Genomic DNA, 24,046 nt, shown 5'->3' with positions numbered 1-24,046 from the left:
ACTACACACACACACACACACACACACACACACACACACACACACACACACGTCAACTGTGAAATGGTAATCCTTGATATATTTTATTCAGGCAACAACTCTGGAGCTAAGCAGTCATTACAGGGTTTTTGGCTCTTTGGCCCTAGCACCTTTCTGCTTCCAACAACAGTTGTTCTAATTCATTCATCCTCAACATGGGTGTGGTCGCTCAGTGTCGGCCTTGCTTTCAATATGTCCTATTGTTCAAATCTGGTATTACAACCAAACAAATCCAGCAAACCCAGCTGTTTGTCCTTTGTCTTAAAGGTCCCATGGCCATTTCTACTGATCATAATTCCATTGTTGAGGTCTGCTAGAATAGATTTACATTGTGCAATTTTCGTGGGGGCTGCGAGACAGCGAGACATCGCGAATGGACGCGGGAAGGGGGGGGGGGGTGCTGAGGGGGCTGCAGCACCCCCATCTGCGAGGCTCCACTAGCACCCCCCCCACCCCCAGCGAGTCACAGTTTCGCCGCTGAGAGAGAGTGTGTGTGTGTGTGAGGAGCTCCACGGATTGGTCCATTTGGACCAATGGGTCCATTTGGGTATGGTCACATCACTGTACCCAGGAAAAAAAATAAAAATCTCCAACAAGGCGTTCTGGGGCAGCATAGACAGGTCTTTTCGGTGTTAGAGTTGTACTCGCTACAGGGTATAATTTGAGGGTTTGTGACTTTGCAGACCGTTTACATGCATAAAAAGTTACATAACACACAAGGGGACGGGTAATAACCGGAAAAGCATGACATTAAAACATGTGATGCTGTAAGAGCACAGAAATATGGGATTATAAACCAAGTATTAAAACCAGTAGAAAGATAAAAAAAGGTTTATTAATTATGTTCAAAACCAAAACATTTGATTATTTATAATAAAAATGTGTGTTGGTTTTCCCAAACTAATGGCTGTAATTTGTCTTTATGAAAATATAGTGCTATTACAAAATGCACCCAGAATAAAAGGTAAGGCAGCTAAAGGGGGAAGAAAGGACTTGTTTACGCACTGGTGATGTCCTTGATCAGCTCGGCTATAGAAGTGTGGTTAGCCAGCGAGCTTCGAGCTGCCTGCATGTGAGGCAGCTGAGACACAAACTGCTTGATTTCTCCCACTGTTTTAGCATTATGACGCTCCTGAAAGACAAAAAACTAAAGTTACTTGATGAACTTTTAACATGTTTAGAAACAGCATTTAAAATGATGGAAACCAATTTATGTATGACAAAAAGACACCGCTACACCAAAAATGTTTAAATGAAAAATGATGTAACAAGTTTAGAGGGCAATTTTTAGACAGTTTGACCCATCTTCAGTTTGTTTCTATGAAATACAGCTCCCACACAATAACCCATATTTGTTGACATTTCCTTCAGGATTAACAATGATTACACAAACGGAGTAAATTACATTTGTGAAAACATCTCTAATTGTAAGATTATTTTGTCTACATTGATTTCCTGGATTATAACCTCTGATGTCACGCTATTTTGCTTATCAACTCTCCACTAATGTAGTTTGTGTTGCAATCGATATACCTGAGCTGATTAGAGAATAGTATTTCAATTTGGCCTTGTTAAGCCTTCTGCTGGAACAATGAGCACTTCACCTTATCTCTTAGTGATCGTCATCACTTCCCTAACCTCATGGATTTCCGTTATGACTTTAGAGGGTGAAATGCCACAAGGATTTAAATTAAATGAAATTAGCATGCAAGTGAGTGTGCAACTACATTTCTTTAAACATCTTTGCATTACACAACATTACACTATCATCATATTGCAACAAAGATGAGGCAAAACCAACCTCAAAGGCTGCTGAAATGATTTTGGCCTTCTTGCTGAGCGCTGCTCCGACCGCGTTGAAGTTTTTGTCACGTATTTCTGCGTACAGCTCCTCTGCTGAGTTTAGCTGTAGCTTCTTGGGCTCTGTGGGTAAATCTTTACTCGCCTCTCCTTGCTTCTTCTGAGCAAACTTCTCAGGAGGCAACTTGACGTAACCTGTGAGTCAGAGGGAGAAAAAAAGGCTGGTGATTAAAATAGAAAAAGAAACAGACATCCAAGAAACACACAGTGTGACGTAACTGTAAGAGTGCATTTACTTCAGACTGTTTATTAAATTCAACGTTATGTATAATGCAGATCATTGAGGGCACAACAACAACAACAACAACAACAACAGTGAAACATAGTAATTTACAAAGACTAAGAAAAGGAAAAACAAAACAGAAAAATGTACTAACAGAGAAGAGGCAATCTTTTGATATTAATTAAAATATTCAGAATGAGAAAATTATATTTGATAGATGAGTTAGAATAATTAAGTTGTACAAAATTAAATACAGTTACATAAAAAGCCCTAGAATATTGCAATTAATTAATTGTTTAGATAGTTGACTTTAGTCTAAGTTATCTCATGTAAATAAGTATTTCCAAGGCACACCTTTTATATGATCATTATAAAAAACAAGAGAATAACAGGTATGAAATAATTCCAACTCATACTATAGGACAGTAACACAAAAATACAGTTTAAAAGGAGAGTGATTTGTAAAATATGCATAAAGAAAAAGTAGGTCTGTTTTAAACAGTATTGTTTCACATGGGTGTTGTTGACAGTTGTATCCATGGATTTAGTCCCTAACTTTGCTCTCAAAGTGCACCAGATAGATGCATTTAACTTCAACATTTAAAAAAAATCTTCCCGGGGGAGCATGCCCGGACCCCCCTAGAGGAGGTGAGGTCCACCCCGTCAAATTGTCCCACCCACATTGAGGATGCTTCCTACGCCCATAAGACAATTATATACAGTGGGGGAAAAAAGTATTTAGTCAGCCACCAATTGTGCAAGTTCTCCCACTTACAAAGATGAGAGGCCTGTCATTTTCATCCTAGCTATACCTCAACTTTGAGAGACAAAATGAGAAAAAAAAAAATAAAAGTCCAGAAAATCACATTGTCTGATTTTTAAAGAATTTATTTGCAAATTATGGTGGAAAATAAGTATTTGGTCAAAATAACAAAAGTTAATCTCAATACTTTGTTATATACTCTTTGTTGGCAATGACAGAGGTCAAACGTTTTCTGTAAGTCTTCACAAGGTTTTCACACGCTGTTGCTGATATTTTGGCCCATTCCTCCATGCAGATCTCTTCTAGAGCAGTGATGTTTTGGGGCTGTTGCTGGGCAACACGGATTTTCAACTCACTCCGAAGATTTTCTATGGGGTTGAGATCTGGAGACTGGCTAGACCACTCCAGGACCTTGAAATGCTTCTTACGAAGCCACTCCTTCGTTGCCCGGGCGGTGTGTTTGGGATCATTGTCATGCTGAAAGACCCAGCCACGTTTCATCTTCAATGCCCTTGCTGATGGAAGGAGGTTGTCACTCAAAATCTCACGATACATGGCCCCATTCATTCTTTCCTTTACACGGATCAGTCGTCCTGGTCCCTTTGCAGAAAAACAGCCCCAAAGCATGATGTTTCCACCCCCATGTTTCACAGTAGGTATGGTGTTATTTGGATGCAACTCAGCATTCTTTCTCCTCCAAACACGTCTAGTTGAGTTTTTACCAAAAAGTTCTATTTTGGTTTCATCTGACCATATGACATTCTCCCAATCCTCTTCTGGATCATCTAAATGCTCTCTAGCAAACTTCAGATGGGCCTGGACATGTACTGGCTTAAGCAGGGGGACACGTCTGGCACTGCAGGATTTGAGTCCCTGGCGGCGTAGTGTGTTACTGATGGTAGCCTTTGTTACTTTGGTCCCAGCTCTCTGCAGGTCATTGACTAGGTCCCCCCGTGTGGTTCTGGGATTTTTGCTCACCGTTCTTGTGATCATTTTGGCCCCACGGGGTGAGATCTTGCGTGGAGCCCCAGATCGAGGGAGATTATCAGTGGTCTTGTATATTTTCCATTTTCTAATAATTACTCCCACAGTTGATTTCTTCACACCAAGCTGCTTACCTATTGCAGATTCAGTCTTCCCAGCCTGGTGCAGGTCTACAATTTTGTTTCTGGTGTCCTTTGACAGCTCTTTGGTCTTGGCCATAGTGGAGTTTGGAGTGTGACTGTTTGAGGTTGTGGACAGGTGTCTTTTATACTGATAACGAGTTCAAACAGGTGCCATTAATACAGTTAACAAGTGGAGGACAGAGGAGGGTCTTAAAGAAGAAGTTACAGGTCTGTGAGAGCCAGAAATCTTGTTTGTTTGTAGGTGACCAAATACTTATTTTACAGAGGAAAAGCAGCATACATTTAACAGTTTTACAGTAAAAAGACATGTGGATATCGGTAGGTTTAAAATCAAATTTCCAAAAGTTCAAAGTGAATTGATTTTAAGGAGGTGTTGTAGAGGATTCTGGTGCACTAACATTTAAAGCATTTTTTTCCAAACATAAAGATGAAAGAGTCAATAAAGGTGTTTTCTTACCGTTAGTAATTCCATAGACCTCGTCGATGAGTCCCTCGTATGTGAGCTGCGTGGCCAGAGGAGTGAGCAGGTCCACGTTACGGTCCAGGAGGAGCAGAGTGTCGAACACGGGCAGGATCTGATTCTGACTGCCGGCAAACTCCCTCTTCATCCTCAGCATCATGTTGGCAACATGCTGAAAAGAAGCACAACATTTCTTCTGTCAAACTCAATTCACTCACCAGGATGCTAACAAGCCTGTGCAGTTAGCAGTGTCCGAATAATATTAATCATCATTTTGGTTATTATTATTTAATGTTATTTTGGTGAGTGTTATTCTTTTTGTCTTATTTCGTAGTTTTTCATATGGCGTTTAATTGTGACTTTTTTATAGTAAAAGTAAGGTTTTGATTTCCTACTGTATATCTTTTTTATAGCATTTTTTTAATAATTTTTTTTTTACAGTGGATATCAAAAGTATTTACAAAAATAAAAGTATTTTTACAACAACCAAAAAGAAAAAGGACAAAAAAAGATACAAGATGAGGAGGGAAGAAAGTATATTGTGCCATTTTATCATTTTGAATTGTTCTACTGTTGTGGTTGTCTGGCCAAGCTGGTGGAAAGAAAAATTGAATGCTGAAAATGAGGCCAGGATTTGTTGAAGGGGAATATATTTGATTATATATTGTGTGTTCCGCTAAAGATAAACAATCAAATATGTTCAAAAATATTCCTCCTATCACCGCACTCACCCTTGCACATTCTCCTTTCCCGTATATCTGTGGAATGGTGCCATACAGGGCCTGTAAGGTCATGAGGCCTTTGGCGGTGTGGTAGAGGCTGGTTTGGTCATTTTCTAAGTAGCACTCCTGTCAAAAAAAAGAGGGAGTAGAAACACACCATGACAGTTAGAAATAAATCACAGCTAGGATGCAAAATAATACTTTTTTTGTCCACAGGTAAAATGGCTTATGAATGTTAAAATTCAAAAGAATACATTTGTTTTTTTTGGTTCTGCAGATTACAATTGCCATGTTTTCCCATGGATGAAGTATAATAATGTTATTGTGTTGAAAACATGCATTAAGTGCTTGTTGATTTTAAATCTTTACTACATAAATCAAATAANACATTATAAGCTTAAAGGTCCCAGGACATGGCCATTTCTACGGATCATAATTCCATTGTTGAGGTCTACTAGAATAGATTTATACTGTGCAATTTTCCATTGGAAAATTGCACAGTATAAATCTATTCTAGTAGACCTCAACAATGGAATTATGATCCGTAGAAATGGCCATGTCCTGGGACCTTTAAGCTTATAATGTGATAAAAAGCTAATTAATGTCTCTTATTCCAGCATCTGAGGCCTTCTTCGACAATCTGACAGTTGAGCAGGAGTTTATGACTGGAGTAGAAACGGACAAGGTATTTTTAATCTTACTTCATATTGTTATTCAAGTCTCACATCAGTATTTTTTGTATTTAGTGATTTTTTTTTCAAATTTAGAAGTGTTTGCATTATGTTATACCTAATCTATTGGTGCCCTATAGTTCTGATGAATATTATTTGTATGTCCAGGTTAACACGTATATAGAAGACAGCATTGCCCAAAAGGATCCACTGATCAAGATTCTGCGCCTGGTTTCCATGCAGTCGGTCTGCAACAACGGCCTCAAGCAGAAAGTGTTCGACTACTACAGGAGGGAGATCCTGCAGGTAGAGTCACAGACAGAAAGATTAGATTTTTGGTCTTTTTTGTGCAGTACCCATACTGTACAGTCCTTCATCAACAAAGAAAATACTCAAGAAGAAAATCGAATTTTCCAACTGTGGACAATTTATTACTATCAAATATTATCATTTGTCTGAATAAATCCTTATTAATGTTGACTTATTAAATGATATTGAAAGCAATGTATTGTAGTGCAGCCTTTGAAACGTGTCAAAATGCAATAATTGATAGTATATCAATTGTATTTTATATTTTTTGTTTTAAATAATGTCTTTATTTTGTTTTCCATAAAGACCTATGGTTATGAACACATTCTGACACTGAACAACCTAGAGAAGGCGGGTCTTTTGAAGCTTCAGTCGAACTCAAGGAACAACTACCCCACTATAAGAAAAACCCTCAAACTGTGGATGGAGGATGCCAATGAACAGGTACAAGACTTATTAAATGAAGAAATAACGATACATGATTTAACCCATCGGTCTTTAAGGAGGATCTTAACCTCTGACCTTTTTTATTTTCTCAGAACCCCAACGACATCTCCTACGTGTACAGTGGCTACGCTCCACTAAGCATCCGACTGACCCAGGTGTTAGCCAGGCCCGGGTGGCGCAGCATCGAAGAGGTGCTGAAGATGCTTCCAGGCCCGCACTTTGAGGAGAGACAGCAGCTGCCCGCCGGGCTGCACAAGAAACGTAAGGACAAACTGTTTGCTCGCTAAACAGAGTAAATGTCCTTCTGTCTGCTGCATGTAGATAAGACACAGGCTTTGTTTCTGTGGAGTCAAACGCTGAACGGCAGGAGATTGATGGCACAAAGCTGACAATACCACGGAGCCACTGTCAGTGTCTGTTGAAGACGAGGCTTGATAAAAAACATGCTGTGCTTCATTTGTCAGTGACCACCGCCAGTGCTTTCCTTCAGTTTTCCTCCATGTTTTCACATTGGCAATAAGAGGTGTTACACTGATGGGAATAATGAATTTAATTATAAACTGAATTTGAAATGTGCTAATTAGAAATGCAAGTCTGGGCATTTAGACCGTTGACTTGTTTCTACAGGCCTGCGCAACATTGGATTTTAAAAGGTGATAATGGAGGACTAAAATCTAACGGAAGGATGACGTATTTATTATTTAATTCATGTCAATGACAATGTCCAAATATGGTGCTTTGGAAGAAAGGGTTTTTAGTTGTTTGTTTAAAGTGAGCGATGGCAAAAAAAATTTTAATTAATCTTATTGTAAAACTGAAGAAAACCATAGCATACAATATACTCTGGCAAATGTCATGAAGGTATGAAAAAAAACTGCCAAGGACTAAAACACACAGAAATGTCTTTTGTGACGCTTAAATTCTCGTTAGCTGTTATATTTTCGTAGTGAGTGACATGCATCTTGTTTACTTCCGCAGGTCAGCAGGGGGAGAATCGAACCACGCTGGTGTTCTTCCTCGGAGGAGTGTCGTATGCAGAAATAGCCGCTCTTCGTTTCCTCTCTCAAATGGAAGACAGCGGGATGGAGTATATTATAGCCACCACAAAACTCCTAAACGGTACAACATGGATCAAATCCCTCATGGACCGGCCCGAGGCCCAGACCTCCTGAGTCACCTGCGTGCACACCTGGCCACATCAAACACCCATCCATCAGAAAACCTCAGCTGCTGTTTTTTATGTCTATATCCGTCTACTGCAGGTGTTTCATTGATGTGTATCCAACATTAGGCTCTTTAAAGGTGCCCTGTGGAGTTGTATTTTCTTCACTTGGTGTAACAGACCAAAATGTTTTCATCCTTGCAGCCTGACAAACATGATAAACGCATTTCCTTTTTTTCAGGATATTTGCAAAGCTGATTTATTAAAGTGTGTTATTTGCATGCTTTCATGAGTGCCTTTACTGGTGCTTTTTTGTCCAGTACTGCCAGCAATTGAAAACCATTGGAATCGTGTGAAAACATTTACTGCCTCATGCATGTGAGGATAAACATAAATTGTTGACCAACCTGTAAAATAATTGCTCCACCAGGTGTATACACTTTACAGGGTATCTTTAAAATGTTTGCAGTCCCAGGTAATATAATATATAAGTGGTTTAATGCTACTCTCATGAATCCCTTTGTCCTCTGGCTTCTTGTCCTGCTTTACTATGAAGTTACTGTAAATATGTACGTATGATACAAATTGTTGGGATGTCATGCATAAGATGATAAAGATGCACTTCTTGAATTTTTGGAAGGCTTTTGGAAGGCAAACAAATAAAGTCTTAACTAACTGAAATCAAATTTGGATTACTTTGTCATGTTTTGCTTATTGTTTTACTTGATAATTTCCAGAAAGGCAAGCTGATCAGGGAGATAAAAGGCAGAGATGGGAGTGTATCTGTCAGCGGCGGTCCGGCTCTCTGAAGGACCAATTAGCTCACCAACAGGCCTCCGATCAGCCGATAATGGCCATGTGCTGTCTAGAGAGCTCAGCCCACGGCCGCACATGATTTGACAGCGCAGGACACTGATTGAATTAGGAGGCCATTTGCTCCGTGTTCCGGTAGAGGGTTACTGTGCTACAGGAGGGTGTTTGATCTCTGTTTCAGTCAATACCCTCTCCGTGCCTTATACACTGTGAGCATAGGGAGACCTGCTGACAGCTCTCAGATATTTTGGTGAACTGTTCTTAGGTACATTTATGTTCATTTCCTACATGTTGATTAGCTGGAAATCTTGTGCCTTGAATCAATGGATCAGAAGATACTTAATTCTGTTAATGGCAAGCTTGAGGGTTAAATATCTGACACTGAAATCCCTTTGTTTGAGGAGCAGGTGCACTGAAGACTTAAACTCCCATTAGATCAATCCCAGGGGATTCAGATCTGTGATCAGTCATTGCTTTTGGCCCCTCCTCTGCCATAGGGGCTTGAAACGCCCAAAGCACAACACACCAACTTGGACTTCAGGACTGGAAGCAGAGGAGCTACTTAATTATCTTCTCCAGCCCCGCTGCAACGGCACCGAGGTATGATTGTTTTAAGTTTTCCTTTTTACTATATAAATTATATATTGATCTTGCTTGTGAGTTGTTCCTTCATTGAGTTTTTATTTTAACTTAGTTTAAGTATGTTAAACACATTTAGGACATTGTATTGTACTTACAAGATTAACTCTATATTAATACCAGTAGCATTGTTTTGAGTAGGATATTTTTTCTGACTCCCTCATGGCTCACATCAGCATTTACTTGAAAGAAAAAATGTATGTATTTGTTTTACAAAGCAAGCTGTGTTTTCTATCTTTTTTTATATTTATTCTATACAATTATACATTGAGGGAGAACCGTCATTTTAATCCGAGCCAAGGTTACAATTAATGGAGAAACAACTCAAATCAAAGAACAAAAGTATACATTAATATGTCAATTAAAACAAAAATTAAGGAAAAACAGCAATTAAAGTAACGATCAATATCATAAGTTATCTAAACGAAAAATATTCTTAGGTCTTAAAGTCGTGTTGCTGCATATCTGTCTAACATCAATGCTGGTGAACAATCTGTAGTCTTTTTGACAAAGAAAGTGGATCAATATTGAACCAATTTAGTGCAATTCACGGATAAATTATTAATAGTGTTCTTTTGACAATAAAGCCTCTTCAGCTTCTAAAAGGCTAGAAATAAATCGATTTGCACTTCTGATATAAATAAACCTGCATACTTAAATAATACATAAAGCACTAAAAATAATGTACTTATATAGAGAGGTACTCGAATATTTTAAAGTAGTAATACCACAGTGTAGATATACTCTGTTACAAGTGACTCAAAGTACTATTTATAGTATAGCTCTATTTATAATTATACACTATTAATAAGTATAGGCAAATAAAATATATATAAAGTGCCATAAAGTATTTCCTCTGCACAAAGGCCCATTTCAGAAAAATATGTATTATGAGGTTCCTTTTAATAATTAGTCTCTTTAGTAAAGTATAAAGTAATATAAAATGAAAATACCTCAAGTTAAGTACTTCAAAATGGTTCTGTATGTCACTTGTTACTGCTTGAGTAAGTATAGGATTAAGGAACATACAAGACATTTATTTTATCTTATGTTCTTTGTCTTATTTTATTATATTACCCTGAGTGTTAGTGCAGTGAACGACCACCTTGTTCAAATTAAGTTGTTTTCTACTTTTGTATTCTATTGTGAAATTCAAAATTAAAAAGGTGTGTGTTTGCAGGATGGGTGGAGGGGAGAACATGGGACAGCTGGCTCAACCTTGTCGCAGGCAGAAGATGCAGCAGGACCCTCTGGATGTGGACCCGTTGTTTATCCGCTTCCTCCGGACGTTCAAGGAAGTCCTCAAATTTGTTCTCTTCAGCTACACGGTGTTGTTTGGTGCTCTGCTCCTTGCCAGATGGACCACTTATTTTATGTTGGGGAAATGAAAAGAGAGTGACTGTTGACGAATGAGCCTGTTCACAGACTTAGAGCTCATTAATGAAGTTGATCAGGCAGACCTGCTCTGGATTTGTGGTCTATGCAGTTCCTATCAATTATTAATGTCTCCCACACTCAACAAGAACAACTGGAGTGATCATGTTTGCTTCTCCTTTTGATTAACACTCTGCCTTAGTGCTCACAGCTACAGTGTTAGGTTTTTAAAAAATAATCCAAACAGGGTTTTACAGGCACTTAGATTGAATGATACCCATGTTAACCATGCCAACTTGCATCAAATGTGTTTGTTCACAATGCTTAAATGTGCAAATTAGAAATTGTTATATCTGATGTGTTGCAAAATGACCACAGTGAAGCTATAAAACAGTATTGTATGGTTGTGTAGCACACAAAAAACAGTATTGTGTATTCTTGTAGATAAAATCTTGAAAGCTGTCTTTTTCCTTGTGGAAGCACATGTACAATATGTCAAAACGTTTTATGTTAATAAGACATAAAAGCAGTGGGACGTCGGCTGTCACCAGAAAGGCAAAGCGGAGAGCTGCCCCGAGGCCCTATGCTCCCAGAGCTTCGGAAGATTGTATTGCACACTATTATTTAATAAATTGGTAAAGAATTTAAATATTAAATACTCAACCAAATTACAATATAAACTTGAATGTTTGGCCTGCTTTATTACCTATCTTTACATCCTGTTCTGTAAGTTGAATTGGAATGTGATGGCCTGTATCATGTTTAATTTATATCACGCATAATAAGTTCCTTGGCTAAGGGTTAAAATACCAACCATGCTGAAATGTCACAGTTTGTAATCTCTCCCCCTTGTTTCGTCACCTTTCTGCTAACACTGTCTTATAAAAGACAAAAGAAAGTCCCAAAAATAATAATACATCTTAAATAAAAATATCAAAATGGAATTGGGAGAGTGATGAGTCAATGGTCCTTCTTCAAACACATGGAAGACTGTTTTACATGTCACAGTGGGAGAAGCACAGGTGTAATACATTTAATATTGGCTGATTTACATTTAACTTCTTCATTGTCACACTGTCATAGCTTGTTGGGACATTTCAATTGAACATTTAGTGACCGCTGAGATTCACTAACTATGACAACACAAAATGTCTGGTTGTGACAAAGCCTACAGTTTAGGGTCCCCCCTAAAATAGGTGCCCTGGGTTCCCAGTGCAAGTAAATGTGACTAATCTGTAGTTTGCATGGTAGTTAATTTGTCATTAAAATAGATTGGAATTCTTCAAAACAGCTATCTGTCCAGCAGACGAAAGACAATATGGCAGATCCTTTGGAAGCTCAGTGGAAGTTGCAGGTGGTAAATACTTTTAGCCTATGGTGCCAACACAGATTGTAATGTTTTAATTATGTGTCAGGAGTAGCGTCCCAAACATGTAATACATAATTTACACAACTACTATACATATTTAGATGAATAATTGAATTATCTTTAGATATATCTCTTGCATATTAAAAGTATGTAAGCCTTTTATTTTCTAAATTAAACTAAAGTTTGCTTCGTTTTTGCTCAAAAACAAAAACTAACCCTGTGTGTGTGGGTTTGTTCGATTTCTTTCCCCGATACAACCCACATGGGCGGGGTTACGTTATAAAATGGTTTTCTGGTAGAAAAAAAGTCTAAGTAACTTTGAATTGCAGATTAAACGTTCAATAAATCAATTAGTCTGCTCTCTGGGGACAGCAAAAAGACCCATATCCACGACGGACCAGAAGTAATGAAGATTAAAATGTCACGGTGCAGTCTCACCGCTCTCTGTTTGACGCCTGCTGAACGCCGCCCGCGTTGCGCCATTTTGAAAGTAATACTGGGAGAGGCAGAGGCGAGGGAAATCTCAAAGTAGAGTGCAAAGTCTAAAATTCACTTCTGAGGATTTGCAGTTATTTGTATTTAATAAAAAAACGGTGTCCTGCTGTCTATATCATCCGAGCTGACGACTTGGACGGTGTTCGGATTTAATAGCAGCACTCCCCGGTGTATTCCTGCACTGCTCCTCTGTCAGAACCAGCAGCCGACCCGGGTCAGCTCCGGTCCAGGGCCCGATACAGAGACACCCTGTCTGAGTCTCTCACCATGGCAGGTAAGACTACCGAGAAAACATTGCCAGAGTGGCTGATGTTTAATCATTTTTCTGCACTTAATATCCTGTTCTGCACAGATGATGGATTTGTCTCTGTTGTGGTTAACTAGCGCAGGCTAGTTAGCAAGCTAGGATACCTACAAGGTGCTAGTGTGTGCTAATGACAGTGTGAAAGTAAGAGTTTTCGAATGCTAAACATGCCTAAACGATTTCCTGTTGCATGTGAATATGTTACATTGCTTAAATAATGCAATAAGAATAAAGTAGCAGCGTCTATGTACTCATTTTACTGATTTTAGCTAAGTTAGCAGCACCATGCTAACGCGTGTAAAGTTGTCTTTGCTGGTGGTTTGTTAAAACTTGGGTCTGTGTTTTGTGCAGGGGCCGGCGGTGGGAACAGTGATGTGCAATGGTGCTTTTCACAAGTCAAAGGAGCGATAGATGATGATGTTGCTGAAGGTAAGTCCATGTGCTGGTCCACTGAACATTTGCTAACATGCACTGTCTGATTGGCATCCTGTGCATGCTTTTTTTGAAGTAAGCTTTAATGCTACTGCCACACATTTTGTTTTAGCTTTTCATAAAAGTTATATGATAATTACAAATTAAGAGAATTAACCTGTTTTCACTGAATGTTCATTATTGTGGCACTTCCCTGCTTATTTTCCAGTGGTTTTCCACTGGTTAAACTGGCAGACTAGACAAATATTTGGTCCAAAATGTCAGAAGTCACAACTTTTAAACTCCCCACAGTGGTTTTGTCCAGTGCCTGTGATGCTAATTTGGAATTATTGGGAGGGAAATGCACATCATAATGGAATAGATTTAAGGTTTTTACTTCTGCGGGAGAAGGGCACCTCGTAATCAATGAGGAACTAAATATATAGGTACGTTTATTTGGTTGAGAAATCGGTAACCTCAAATATGTCTCAAGAGTGCATTAAAGTCCTGCTTTTCCGAAGGGTCTGATTGGCCAAGTCAACATAAAACAAATGCAACATCTTAGTTTTTGATATCTAGCCATGCAGATGCTCTTATATTGTTTGACTATTACTGCAATCCTAATTGGAGCAAAGGTAAACTCATTTGTGGTGCTCAAAGCATAACAATATGCTTTACAAACTTTGCGCTGGTTCCTTAAGATAATCCTTTTCAGGAACATTTCATTTTCATTAAACTATTTTCATTCATATAGTAGTTCACACTACAAAATAGGTTAGGTATTATATCTGTGATTATCCTTATCTTTATGTGATCTGGATAAACTAGTTATTGCACCACAATAGATCAAACTAACAAAGTAGATGAGGATAATAAAGTGCACAACTATTGTGCTAAGTAGGACATTTCCATATTTATGCTGGACCTTTTACTTCGTACATGAAAGGGAAAAAAATGCTAGATTGTCCCACCTCTTTTCCCACTGTCCATCACAAGTGCTTTTAACACCTATGTTTACAGTACATGATGTACCTATTTGTGTGTAAATAACTACACAGTTGTTTACAGTAAGCTTTGTTGCATAAGTTTTGACGTTAGCCATTGCTTGTGTCAATACATGGCAGTACACAGGCTGAATACTTAACTACAATAGGTGTAGCTTTTACAGAAATAGTAGTCTTTAATACGCTGTCCTCGCTTTGTATGAGAGTTTGTATGGGGTCAGATCGTATCAGGCACTATGTGCGCTGGGTTTAGAGTGGAACAACACCATAGTCTATATTAAGGATTGCACAAGCTCAGAACAGTGCCAGCCTGTAAACAGGGATTGATTGTTGTATTGTAGCATTTGATGAGAATGCTTGTCCTTGAAAAGTGCAGAATAGCTGCAAAGGGCAAGATGTTTTACCCTCCAGAGTGCTCAGTAGCTCCATGATTGCACTAGCACCCTGTACTGTGCATAAATACATGTACGTCACTGCTCTGTTGTCTTTTCACCATGTCACTGTATTTGTATTACTCCTCGAAACATTTTGTACTGTAAAAAATGTTAAAACCACCAAAATTCTGCATACCTGCATCAAACATATTCTTACATTGTACACACACACACACATTTCATTTTATAATCACACTACTTTATTTACAGCTGACATCATATCTACTGTTGAATTCAACCACTCTGGCGAGCTGCTAGCCACTGGGGACAAAGGAGGACGCGTTGTCATTTTTCAGCAAGAGCCAGAGGTACGTTTTGGTGACTCATCAGACTGATCTTAGTATAAAATGGTGCAACCTTTATTTTTCTAATCTGATATATCCATAGCTTAGTCAAGCTGTTTTTAAATTGAACTGAACTCAGAATTTAAGCTAATGATTGCCTGTGAAATTAAAAAGAAAACGCTGGTGCTTCGGATCATACATGACCTGAAATGCTGTCTTTTGATCTACTTCTAGTAAAATAATACCTAAACTTCTCTCTGATATGTATTTGTTCAGAGTAAGAATCAGCCGCAGTGCAGAGGAGAATACAATGTTTACAGCACCTTCCAGAGCCATGAGCCTGAGTTCGACTACCTGAAAAGCCTTGAGATCGAGGAGAAGATCAACAAGATCCGATGGCTGCCTCAGAAGAACGCAGCACAGTTCCTGTTGTCTACAAACGGTTAGTAACCCAGTGTATTCTGAGTTGGTGATATTTCTCATTTGAAAATGAAACCTTTCCGTCTGTATTATTCTGTTACTGAAGATGAGCTTTTCATGATGCATGCTCGTTCTTATTCGCAGACAAAACCATAAAGCTGTGGAAAATTAGTGAGCGTGACAAGAGACCAGAGGGCTACAATCTGAAGGAAGAGGATGGGCGATACAGAGATCTTAATACTGTCACAACACTACGGGTGTGTATGAAATATTTGATCATTTCCTACAATATTTAACATGTATGTGCTATAAATTGTTAGAATTGACCGTGTTTTAATGGACAGACATTATTGCTGACAGACATCTCTTACCACCTAAAGCACAGGTTTATAAATCCATTCCTGCAATCCAGCAATAATGTTTATAACTACACCTGAGGGTTGCAGTCAAAATGTCTGCTCAGGAAAATGTCCAGCTGAAGTTTCGTTCCACATTTTTCCCCCCTTGTCATGTTCATTCTCCGCTTTGGGACACACAGATCTATATATATTGAATAGTTTCCAAATATAGACTCAGTCTAACAGTCTGGCGTGTTACACAGAGGCTAGTCCCTATTTATCTTTGTTTAAAGAGACGGTGAACTCTTCCTGTTTGTCAGTTTAGTGAAACCCTTTTTTACCCCCCACACAACCAGTCAAAAATGTGATAAAAACAGAGGACAAAATGATCACACCACACTTTCCTTTTAAATGAAAGTGATGCTAACCCCACTTTCTCTCAGGTACCAGTATTCAGGCCCATGGACCTGATGGTGGAGGCCAGCCCTAGACGAGTGTTTTCCAATGCTCACACCTACCATATCAACTCCATCTCGGTCAACAGTGACTGTGAGACGTACCTGTCTGCAGATGACCTGCGTATCAACCTGTGGAACCTGGAGATCAACGATCGCAGCTTTAGTATCCTTTTGCTCTCTAACTCCATGCCTGTAGGGCTTAACATAATAGGGAATATTCTGTCTAACTTTAATTATCTCTATAATGGTTAGAAAAGCATTGCATTTGCAAGAATACTTACTGTACACTGTTTCTATGTGTTTCAAGAAAGATTCAAACGTGCAGTCTAATTTAAGTCACCATAACTTTGAGTTTTTCTGTGATATAGTTGTTATATATAATCCCACACATTCTACCTTTCCACCACTCTTCACTCAAATTGGACACAGTCGGACTGTATCCTCTGCAACAACACAGAAACAGCGTTTTTTACTTTCCACATTTAGTCAGAAAAACCATTAGTCCTTTGCATTATAAAAGACAAACAAACTATGATTTTCTAGTTCTATGCTGATGTAAACAGTAGACACTGTTTAAATGCAGACCAAACATTGTTAAAATAGTCTGTCGTATTTCATTCTACCACCAGATGGCACCAAAGTATTATTCACTTTTACATACAGTATCGCCAAAATACAGTTGTATACATTTTATAGTTAAATGTGTACATTTGGCAAAGTATTTTTAGTTTAGAGAAGTTTTTATCGTGTATTGAGCTGACTTTATTTTGTGGCCTTCCTCTCTAAAGTATCAGTGCCAGCGAAATACTACAGGACATTGTAAGTGCATTTAAACAAATAAAAAAGTTCTGATTGCGCCTCTAACAAGCTCAGAGCAAGGTATTATTATTTATTTGTTAACCTATCAAACTATAAAAAAAACATCTTTATTTGCTGATCCATAGCAAGAATATCTTGTGTAAGCAGTTTTACCTTAACCCCACTTCTCCAGACATTGTTGACATAAAGCCAACCAACATGGAGGAGTTGACGGAGGTGATCACAGCGGCGGAGTTTCACCCCAACCAATGCAACACTTTTGTCTACAGCAGCAGCAAGGGCACCATCCGCTTGTGTGACATGAGGGCATCAGCACTGTGCGACCAGCACGCCAAACGTAAGCCAGCTTCATTGACACTGTGTGCCTGCATGGGGAGCTGCTCAACTCTGAAGTGTTGTCTGGGTTTTGGACAGTGAAACAGGGACTAATTAGTGAGAGACATTTCTGTCAAGACAGCCTGAACTCCAAACAGTTACAATTGTGAGGCCAGTCTTTTACGTGAAGTGCAGTTACCATAGCCTATTTATCAACACACAAGTTGAATTCGAGTCAGAATTTTTGTTTGAAAGGTAGTTTTAACAGCTGAGATACAGCCAGTGTCAAGAAGTCGGTTTTAACCAAGGACACAGTTTCCTAAGAAAAAGTTGTAATTAGTGAATGACATACACCTGGCCAGTTGTGTGAAAGGTGGAAGGTTGTGTCACAGAGACATCGTTAGTGTTATTGGTAACACCTGGGATCTTCCCTCCATGACAAGTGAAAGTGTCCTTCTGAAAAATGCTCAAGTATAACTTCCTATATTTCTCAAGAGTTGTACGATGCCAGTTGCAGCAAGTGCAGCTAAATATGCTGATATATATTGGTAAACAGTATTTAGACTCAGTAAGTACTTAATTTAGGGTTCGATCCCCAAACTGTTTCTTCTTCTGATTTCTTTTGTTATCTTTAGAGGAAGCAGTCTTGTAAAAACTTGATGCATATACTAATATTCCAAAATGTTGCTTGTCAATGCAATTATTAGCAATCAGGGTGTACTAATGACACGTGTTATTTTTCTTTTTTAAGAGTTTGAAGAGCCAGAGGACCCGAACAATCGTTCATTCTTTTCTGAAATCATCTCATCCATCTCTGATGTGAAGTTCAGCCACAGCGGACGCTACATGATGACCCGAGACTACCTGTCAGTCAAAATCTGGGATCTCAACATGGAGTCCCGGCCAGTAGAGACATATCAGGTCGGTAACTGTTGCTGTGCTGAATCTAGGGCTGTCCCGAATACCATTTTTCGGGCTCCGGATATTCTGCAGTATTCGGCAGCGAATATTCGGCTGTACAATATATATACTGTATATGTCTTAAATGTTATTTGGCTTGGCTTCCTATTTTGTATGGACATGCTTTTTATTTTGAAGGAGAGTTAGCGCTGTTGACCGGAAGTTGTTGTTGCTATGGAAACAACGTGACCGAGATTAACGGAGAAAAAGCAATATCTACATATAAAGACGGAGAAAGTAAACGATAACGTTTATGGTTAAGTGTTGGCACCCCCCGAAGAGGCACAAGCTCTTACTTTGATATTCGAGTTTTCAATAAATTCAATAAATTAAAAAAAACGAATATCCGAATAACGAAATTGAAACCCGAATAGTACTCCAACGAAACTGATATTCGGGTACAGCCCTAGCTGAGACATGAGTTACATCAGTGTCTTTTCTGCAGATGCAGTGCCCACATTTATAGAGAAGTCATTCTCACAATATCCAGAATCCCTTTGCAATGTTATTTTCAATCTTGCACAATTGTTGATTATAACTGCAATGCTTCAACATCCCTTTTTNNNTGGGACTTTTTGGTGTTAACGCAACTAAATCGTCGCTCTATGAGAATGACTGCATCTTTGACAAGTTTGAGTGCTGCTGGAATGGGAATGACAGGTTAGTATTTGGTCTACTATATCAGGGTAAAGCATGCCTTTTGGGGAACTGTTATTTCTCTGCTAGATGTCACGATTGTGAAAGCAAATTGAGAAAGTTGTTCTTTGCCTTATTCAAAACAACTTTACTAGCCAACAACACTGGGCTTATCAATAACTGTGGTTATCTGCTCCGTGCAGAGCATAAGTGTGACATGGTTAGGATGTCGGGGGTGTTCTGCATATGCTCCTGGTAGAAGTTCATGGCAGAAAACCATACATTTTATGATCAACAATATCATTTGTTCCCCCATCACTCACTTATATCCTGTCTCTGCAGCGTTGTGATGACCGGCTCCTACAACAACTTCTTCAGGATGTTTGACAGAGGCTATCGGCAGGACGTGACCCTGGAGGCGTCGCGGGAGAACAGCAAGCCACGCTCGGTCCTGAAACCTCGCAAAGTAAGCACAGGTGGGAAGCGCAAAAAGGATGAGATCAGTGTAGACAGTCTGGACTTTAACAAGAAGATCCTCCACACTGCCTGGCATCCTCTGGACAACATCATTGCTGTGGCCACCACCAACAATCTGTACATATTCCAGGAAAAACTGAACTAGCATTTGTCGAACCGCTCAGATGATACACGCATACAAACAATATCTGTCCGTCTTTGCCTAAATCCCCAAGTCTTGATATGATCTGCCCTCTGTGACTTAAGTATTGAATGTGACATCGATAAAACAGGAAAACAATACATCCAAGCAGGCCATCACAAGCACATTCTCCATTTGTATGGGAAATGCAAACAGGCAGGGTTTGTAGATCTGAGTCCAGAATTTGGGATTTAGTGACGGTTTCTTCATTAAGAGTACTCTATATACCAAGCTACCATTTGCAACTCCACTACATCCCAAACCAAAGGGAAAATGTGTTAAATACACACGTTTTGGTAGTTTATTTCTTTGTGCCATCGTGACATACTTCATTTTTATGTCAGAGCTGCAACTTAAGATTCTGTATCTTCCATGTTTTATTAGTTTTAATAGGAAATGATTTCTTCCGTTATAACTTCTTTCTGTCACCAAGTTCCTTTTTCGTGCTGGGTTAAAAACGCTTCTAGTACACGCTGTCAACACTCCATATTTGCCCCAAGTATTTCTCAAGTTGCCAATTTCACTCACAGCTTCTATCCTAATGTACAGTATGGTAATGCTGTTAAAGGAATATTCTCGTGTTATATCATGTTAGCTCATTCTCTACAAATAGCTTACATTACTTCTGACCTTTGACCAAAGCGTACCAATATTTCTGAGATGGTTGTTTATTTCTCCACAGTAAGAAACTAAATTTAACCGAATCAACATTAATTCCAACTCAGTGGACTTCCTGTTGTCTTTGATTAAGTCAAAATAGTTATTTGGTGATCACGCAGTTAAAAGCCATACTTTTTCTGTGTTCAAGAATACTATAACATCTGACACTTTACGTCAGCTACTTAAAATCTGCCTTTTGAATGGAGGAAACAAGGAAATGAACTTCTTCCTTTTAAACATTCATGTATCTTAATGTTCTTTTGGATTAGCGGTATTCTCTAACAGAAGTTTGAAAATGCATTAGCTTGAAGCTAAAAACTGTAATGCTGGAGTATCCTGAACATATCAGCATCCGGTTTTTACACCAATCCAAAGCAAGTTTCCAACCTTTAAGTCGATTTTCCTTGTATTTAATTGTCTACATACATGGAAATGGTCAGCAGTCATGTATATTAATGTGTAGGTAATGGCTACAAATATATACAACCTGAGTAGTCCTTTAACATGGTCACAAGAGCAGCGCGCACCGCACACACATTCGTCAGGTGTTGTGGATTTGGGAGTTGAATGAGGGCTTATCATGCCAAAGAAACCAGTTGTATGCACCCTAAAGTTAAATTCATTGAGAGTTTTCTTACAGACGAGGTGTCCTTGGTCATGTTTGGAGCATCGTATAAAGCACAGGAAAAATGTTTTATAGGTGGTAGAGCATGATGGCGTGATGTAGCCTAATTCTCTCGTATTCTTTGGCACCGAACCTGAGTCCCGCTGCCAGCTTCCCCACAAAGCCTGTCGTGTTGTCGCAGACCGCTTTAATCTCTTGATCTAGTTTCTGTTGGTAGGGATTTTTTTATGATGTTTTGTACTGTACCTGGTGATAAAAGAAGAATAATCACTATAGCTGATTTATTTTTGTATAAATTGAGGCAATAGGATTACAGTCTGATCACTGTAGTTTCTTTAGCTGTCTATCTCGGACTGATTGTAGATGGAAGGTCGCCTTTTTCGGGTAAACCTTTTTGTCATGAATTTTTGTTCATTCTGGCGAGTATTTCTTTTTTGTGGTTTCTCAGTGGGATGTCCCAAGAAAAGTACTTTCAGGTGTCAGTACCTCTGTAGTCATGAGCACTATAACAGTTTATTTTTTTAATTTGGCAGACTGTAACTGATGTTTATGTAGACTTTATTTGGATGCTTCAGAGTTAGATTCTTGGTTAATTTGGATCTCAACTTTCTGATTTTGTGCCATGTTTTTTTTTTTGAGTAATTAAGCTCGCTGTGAAAGAAATAGGCCCTTGTGGGTCCAAATGGGAAAGACATTTTAACCAACATGTATTGTTGGTTAAAATGTCAGAATCAGAATTAAATGTATTTTCCTGTGATGCAGGAGAATACAGTCTTGTTTATTTTAAGAGGAGCATTTGTGAACCACTTGGGTTGCGCATGATGTATGGAAGTGGTCATCACTGACTGTATTGAACATGGGAAAATACTTTTTAACAAATGAACGTTGTCGTATCTCTGCTACACTATGCTTCAGTCACCAGTGCCAATTCTTTTTCTGGGGCAAACGGGTTGAGAAAAGCACAGTTTCCACCTTATTTAAAAGAAATATGACAGATTAAGCCATTGAATCAGGGCATGAAGCTTATTGGTCGACTGGATCATATTTATGTAAGTTATTGTGTCACTCCTACCTTTTTATAAAACTGATTTCCAGTCACTAGTATGCCACCAAAATAACCACCCGTCTTTATACGGTGGTGTTAAGCTACTGTGGAGTGTCTCTCTCTCAGGGCTCTGGGTAATCTCTGGTAATGAGGCACTTTGCTAATCTTTATTTTGAAAATCAACTTTTCTTTAGTGTCTGATGCAAGATTGTGTGAGGATTATTCACGTAATTAGCCTAGTGTCATTTATGTATAAACCTGTTTAATGTGGCACCTTTATCCCATTCCACAGTCAAGAATGATCCAGTTATTAGCCACCAATTTACAAAGAGTTGACCATTCAAAATATTATCCATAACAAGTTGCTCCAACATTCTGTTGGTGAGAAATATTTGAAAACACAAATCTGTATAAAAACGATACTTCATTGCAACAGGCTAAGTTTGTTAAAAATAAATTAAAATCTTGAGTAACATTGGCTTTTATAAAAAATCCCATTTTTGCAGAAGCAGTCATTTAGGACTTGACATTCATTAAAAAAACATAACCATGAGAAATAATCATCTTTTCAGTTTCCCCTCATATTGTCTTTTATAGCTATCCTTCAAGGCTATGGTGTAAACCACAAAGATGTTCAAAGGAACCCTAATGCCTTTCTTATAGCGTTAACAAGAAATACGATAATCAAGTATGTTTCTTGAATTTTCTGGAGAGCCAGACAGGAGACTGCTCAGGGGAATTTACCGCTGCTCTGTGATCAAAACCTTTACCTTCAAAAGAAAAAAGGCTACTTTTCAGTACTTTAAAAACCTGCCTTATTAACAGGTAAATAATACAATTTGCTTAAATTGTTTTTTGAACCTTGGGCCGGAGAAACTTGCCCTGCTAAGGATCCTGAAGTCTCAAGAGAATGGCCTAAATTGGAGTTGAGGTTTTTCCACTTGAAGCAGCATTATATACATGTCTAATGTATCACAGGAGTTAAAACAAAATGCACTTTTATTTTTGTGAATTTCATTGATTTGTATGTTTTCTTTCAAGGGGCTCTTGAATTAAAGAGTTTGGGTGATTTTTTTTTTTTGTGGGGGGGACTACAAATGGTTCATTGTACAGCTATGTTTGTCTTTGTCAAATGGAATAAAATACAATTTAGATGAAAAGTAATAAAGAATTTCAAACCTGAATTCTGAATAAAATAACTGTTTTTTGGTTCGTGTTGGGAAGATAATGGGCTGTAAATGTGAAATAATCACATAAACAGAGACTTAACGCACATTACTATGTATAAAACTAAGGCAAGTATACCTGTACTGTTTTAAAAATGTAGAACTGGTCTGTTCTCAGCCTATTTCATCAGCAGGGCAGAGTTCCTGTACTGTGCTTTCAAAATGACTAAATATCTTCAAATCCCTCCAGAAATGCCGGACCGCTCGAATCTTACTAGAATGATGAAACAATGGATTTATCATCCTTACCATGATAGTTTCCATCCAATTCCTAACACACCAGGACCCTATTATGGAACTGGAGGAGGGGTGACCCTACAGGAAACACTGCTAATGGAAATGCGTGCCTCTCTACATTAATAGTTAAGTCAAGTCAATGCAGCACTTACTGAAGAGCCTTACTACTGTCATCAGTCTTAAACACTGCAAAGAGATGGCTCGGAGGGATAGTCATCAGCTAGTGAAGTCCTATGATTCAAATGTGTTTTGTCATGCACAGTAGCCACAGTGTAGTTTTAGAAATGGAAATCTAATATCCCAGGATCCTCCAACAATGCAACATTAAGACAAGAAACTCAAATTAAATAGTGCAAGAGACATAATGGTGCAAATAAGATCCAGGAATAATAATAAGAAGCATACTTTATTTATCTCTTAGGTGTAAATTCAGGCAATAAATAAGTAAACAAATTAAACTAGATTAGATATAGTTTATTGATCCCAATTTGGGATTTTATCAAAGCAGCATGTAGATAAGGGATTGGACAAGTAATAAAAATAACAAATTATAAATACATATCAATTATCAACAGAATAAAGAAAAAAAAATTATATATACATATGAATAGTGAAGGTTACATATCTATAGAATATATCGAATTAATTCACAATTTAAATATACAGAATTTTAGGCAGTTTACATTATGATTGGCCAGCCGATAACAACCTTTTAGTTCAGACTTAAATCAGAGTGGAC

The 24,046-nt window shown here is 38.4% G+C and overlaps 2 protein-coding genes across 2 annotated transcripts in view; both read left to right on the top strand.

Moving 5' to 3' along the window:
* vps33a (VPS33A core subunit of CORVET and HOPS complexes) overlaps positions 1 to 8,469 on the top strand; it is a 9,581-nt gene extending 1,112 nt beyond the window's left edge. The window contains exons 5-9 of the mRNA XM_010790098.1: positions 5,793 to 5,879; positions 6,034 to 6,171; positions 6,481 to 6,618; positions 6,714 to 6,882; positions 7,600 to 8,469. Coding sequence (XP_010788400.1) covers positions 5,793 to 5,879; positions 6,034 to 6,171; positions 6,481 to 6,618; positions 6,714 to 6,882; positions 7,600 to 7,793 — 726 coding nt within the window. The 3' untranslated portion in view covers positions 7,794 to 8,469. The remainder of the gene's footprint in view (positions 1 to 5,792; positions 5,880 to 6,033; positions 6,172 to 6,480; positions 6,619 to 6,713; positions 6,883 to 7,599) is intronic.
* Positions 8,470 to 12,318: 3,849 nt separating this feature from the next.
* ppp2r2aa (protein phosphatase 2, regulatory subunit B, alpha a) lies at positions 12,319 to 23,028 on the top strand. Its single transcript, XM_010790075.1, has 10 exons — positions 12,319 to 12,747; positions 13,129 to 13,206; positions 14,837 to 14,934; positions 15,187 to 15,352; positions 15,475 to 15,587; positions 16,112 to 16,289; positions 17,118 to 17,282; positions 18,012 to 18,204; positions 18,812 to 18,880; positions 19,199 to 23,028. Exons 1-10 carry the CDS (start codon positions 12,741 to 12,743, stop codon positions 19,476 to 19,478), a joined length of 1,347 nt encoding a protein of 448 aa, XP_010788377.1. The 5' UTR covers positions 12,319 to 12,740; the 3' UTR covers positions 19,479 to 23,028.
* The last annotated feature ends 1,018 nt before the right edge of the window (positions 23,029 to 24,046 follow it).

Source organism: Notothenia coriiceps, unplaced genomic scaffold (assembly GCF_000735185.1).
Source record: "Notothenia coriiceps isolate Sejong01 unplaced genomic scaffold, NC01 NC01_scaffold00033697, whole genome shotgun sequence".
NCBI classification, from domain to species: Eukaryota; Metazoa; Chordata; class Actinopteri; order Perciformes; family Nototheniidae; genus Notothenia; species Notothenia coriiceps.
This window is presented reverse-complemented; position numbering and strand designations above follow the sequence as displayed.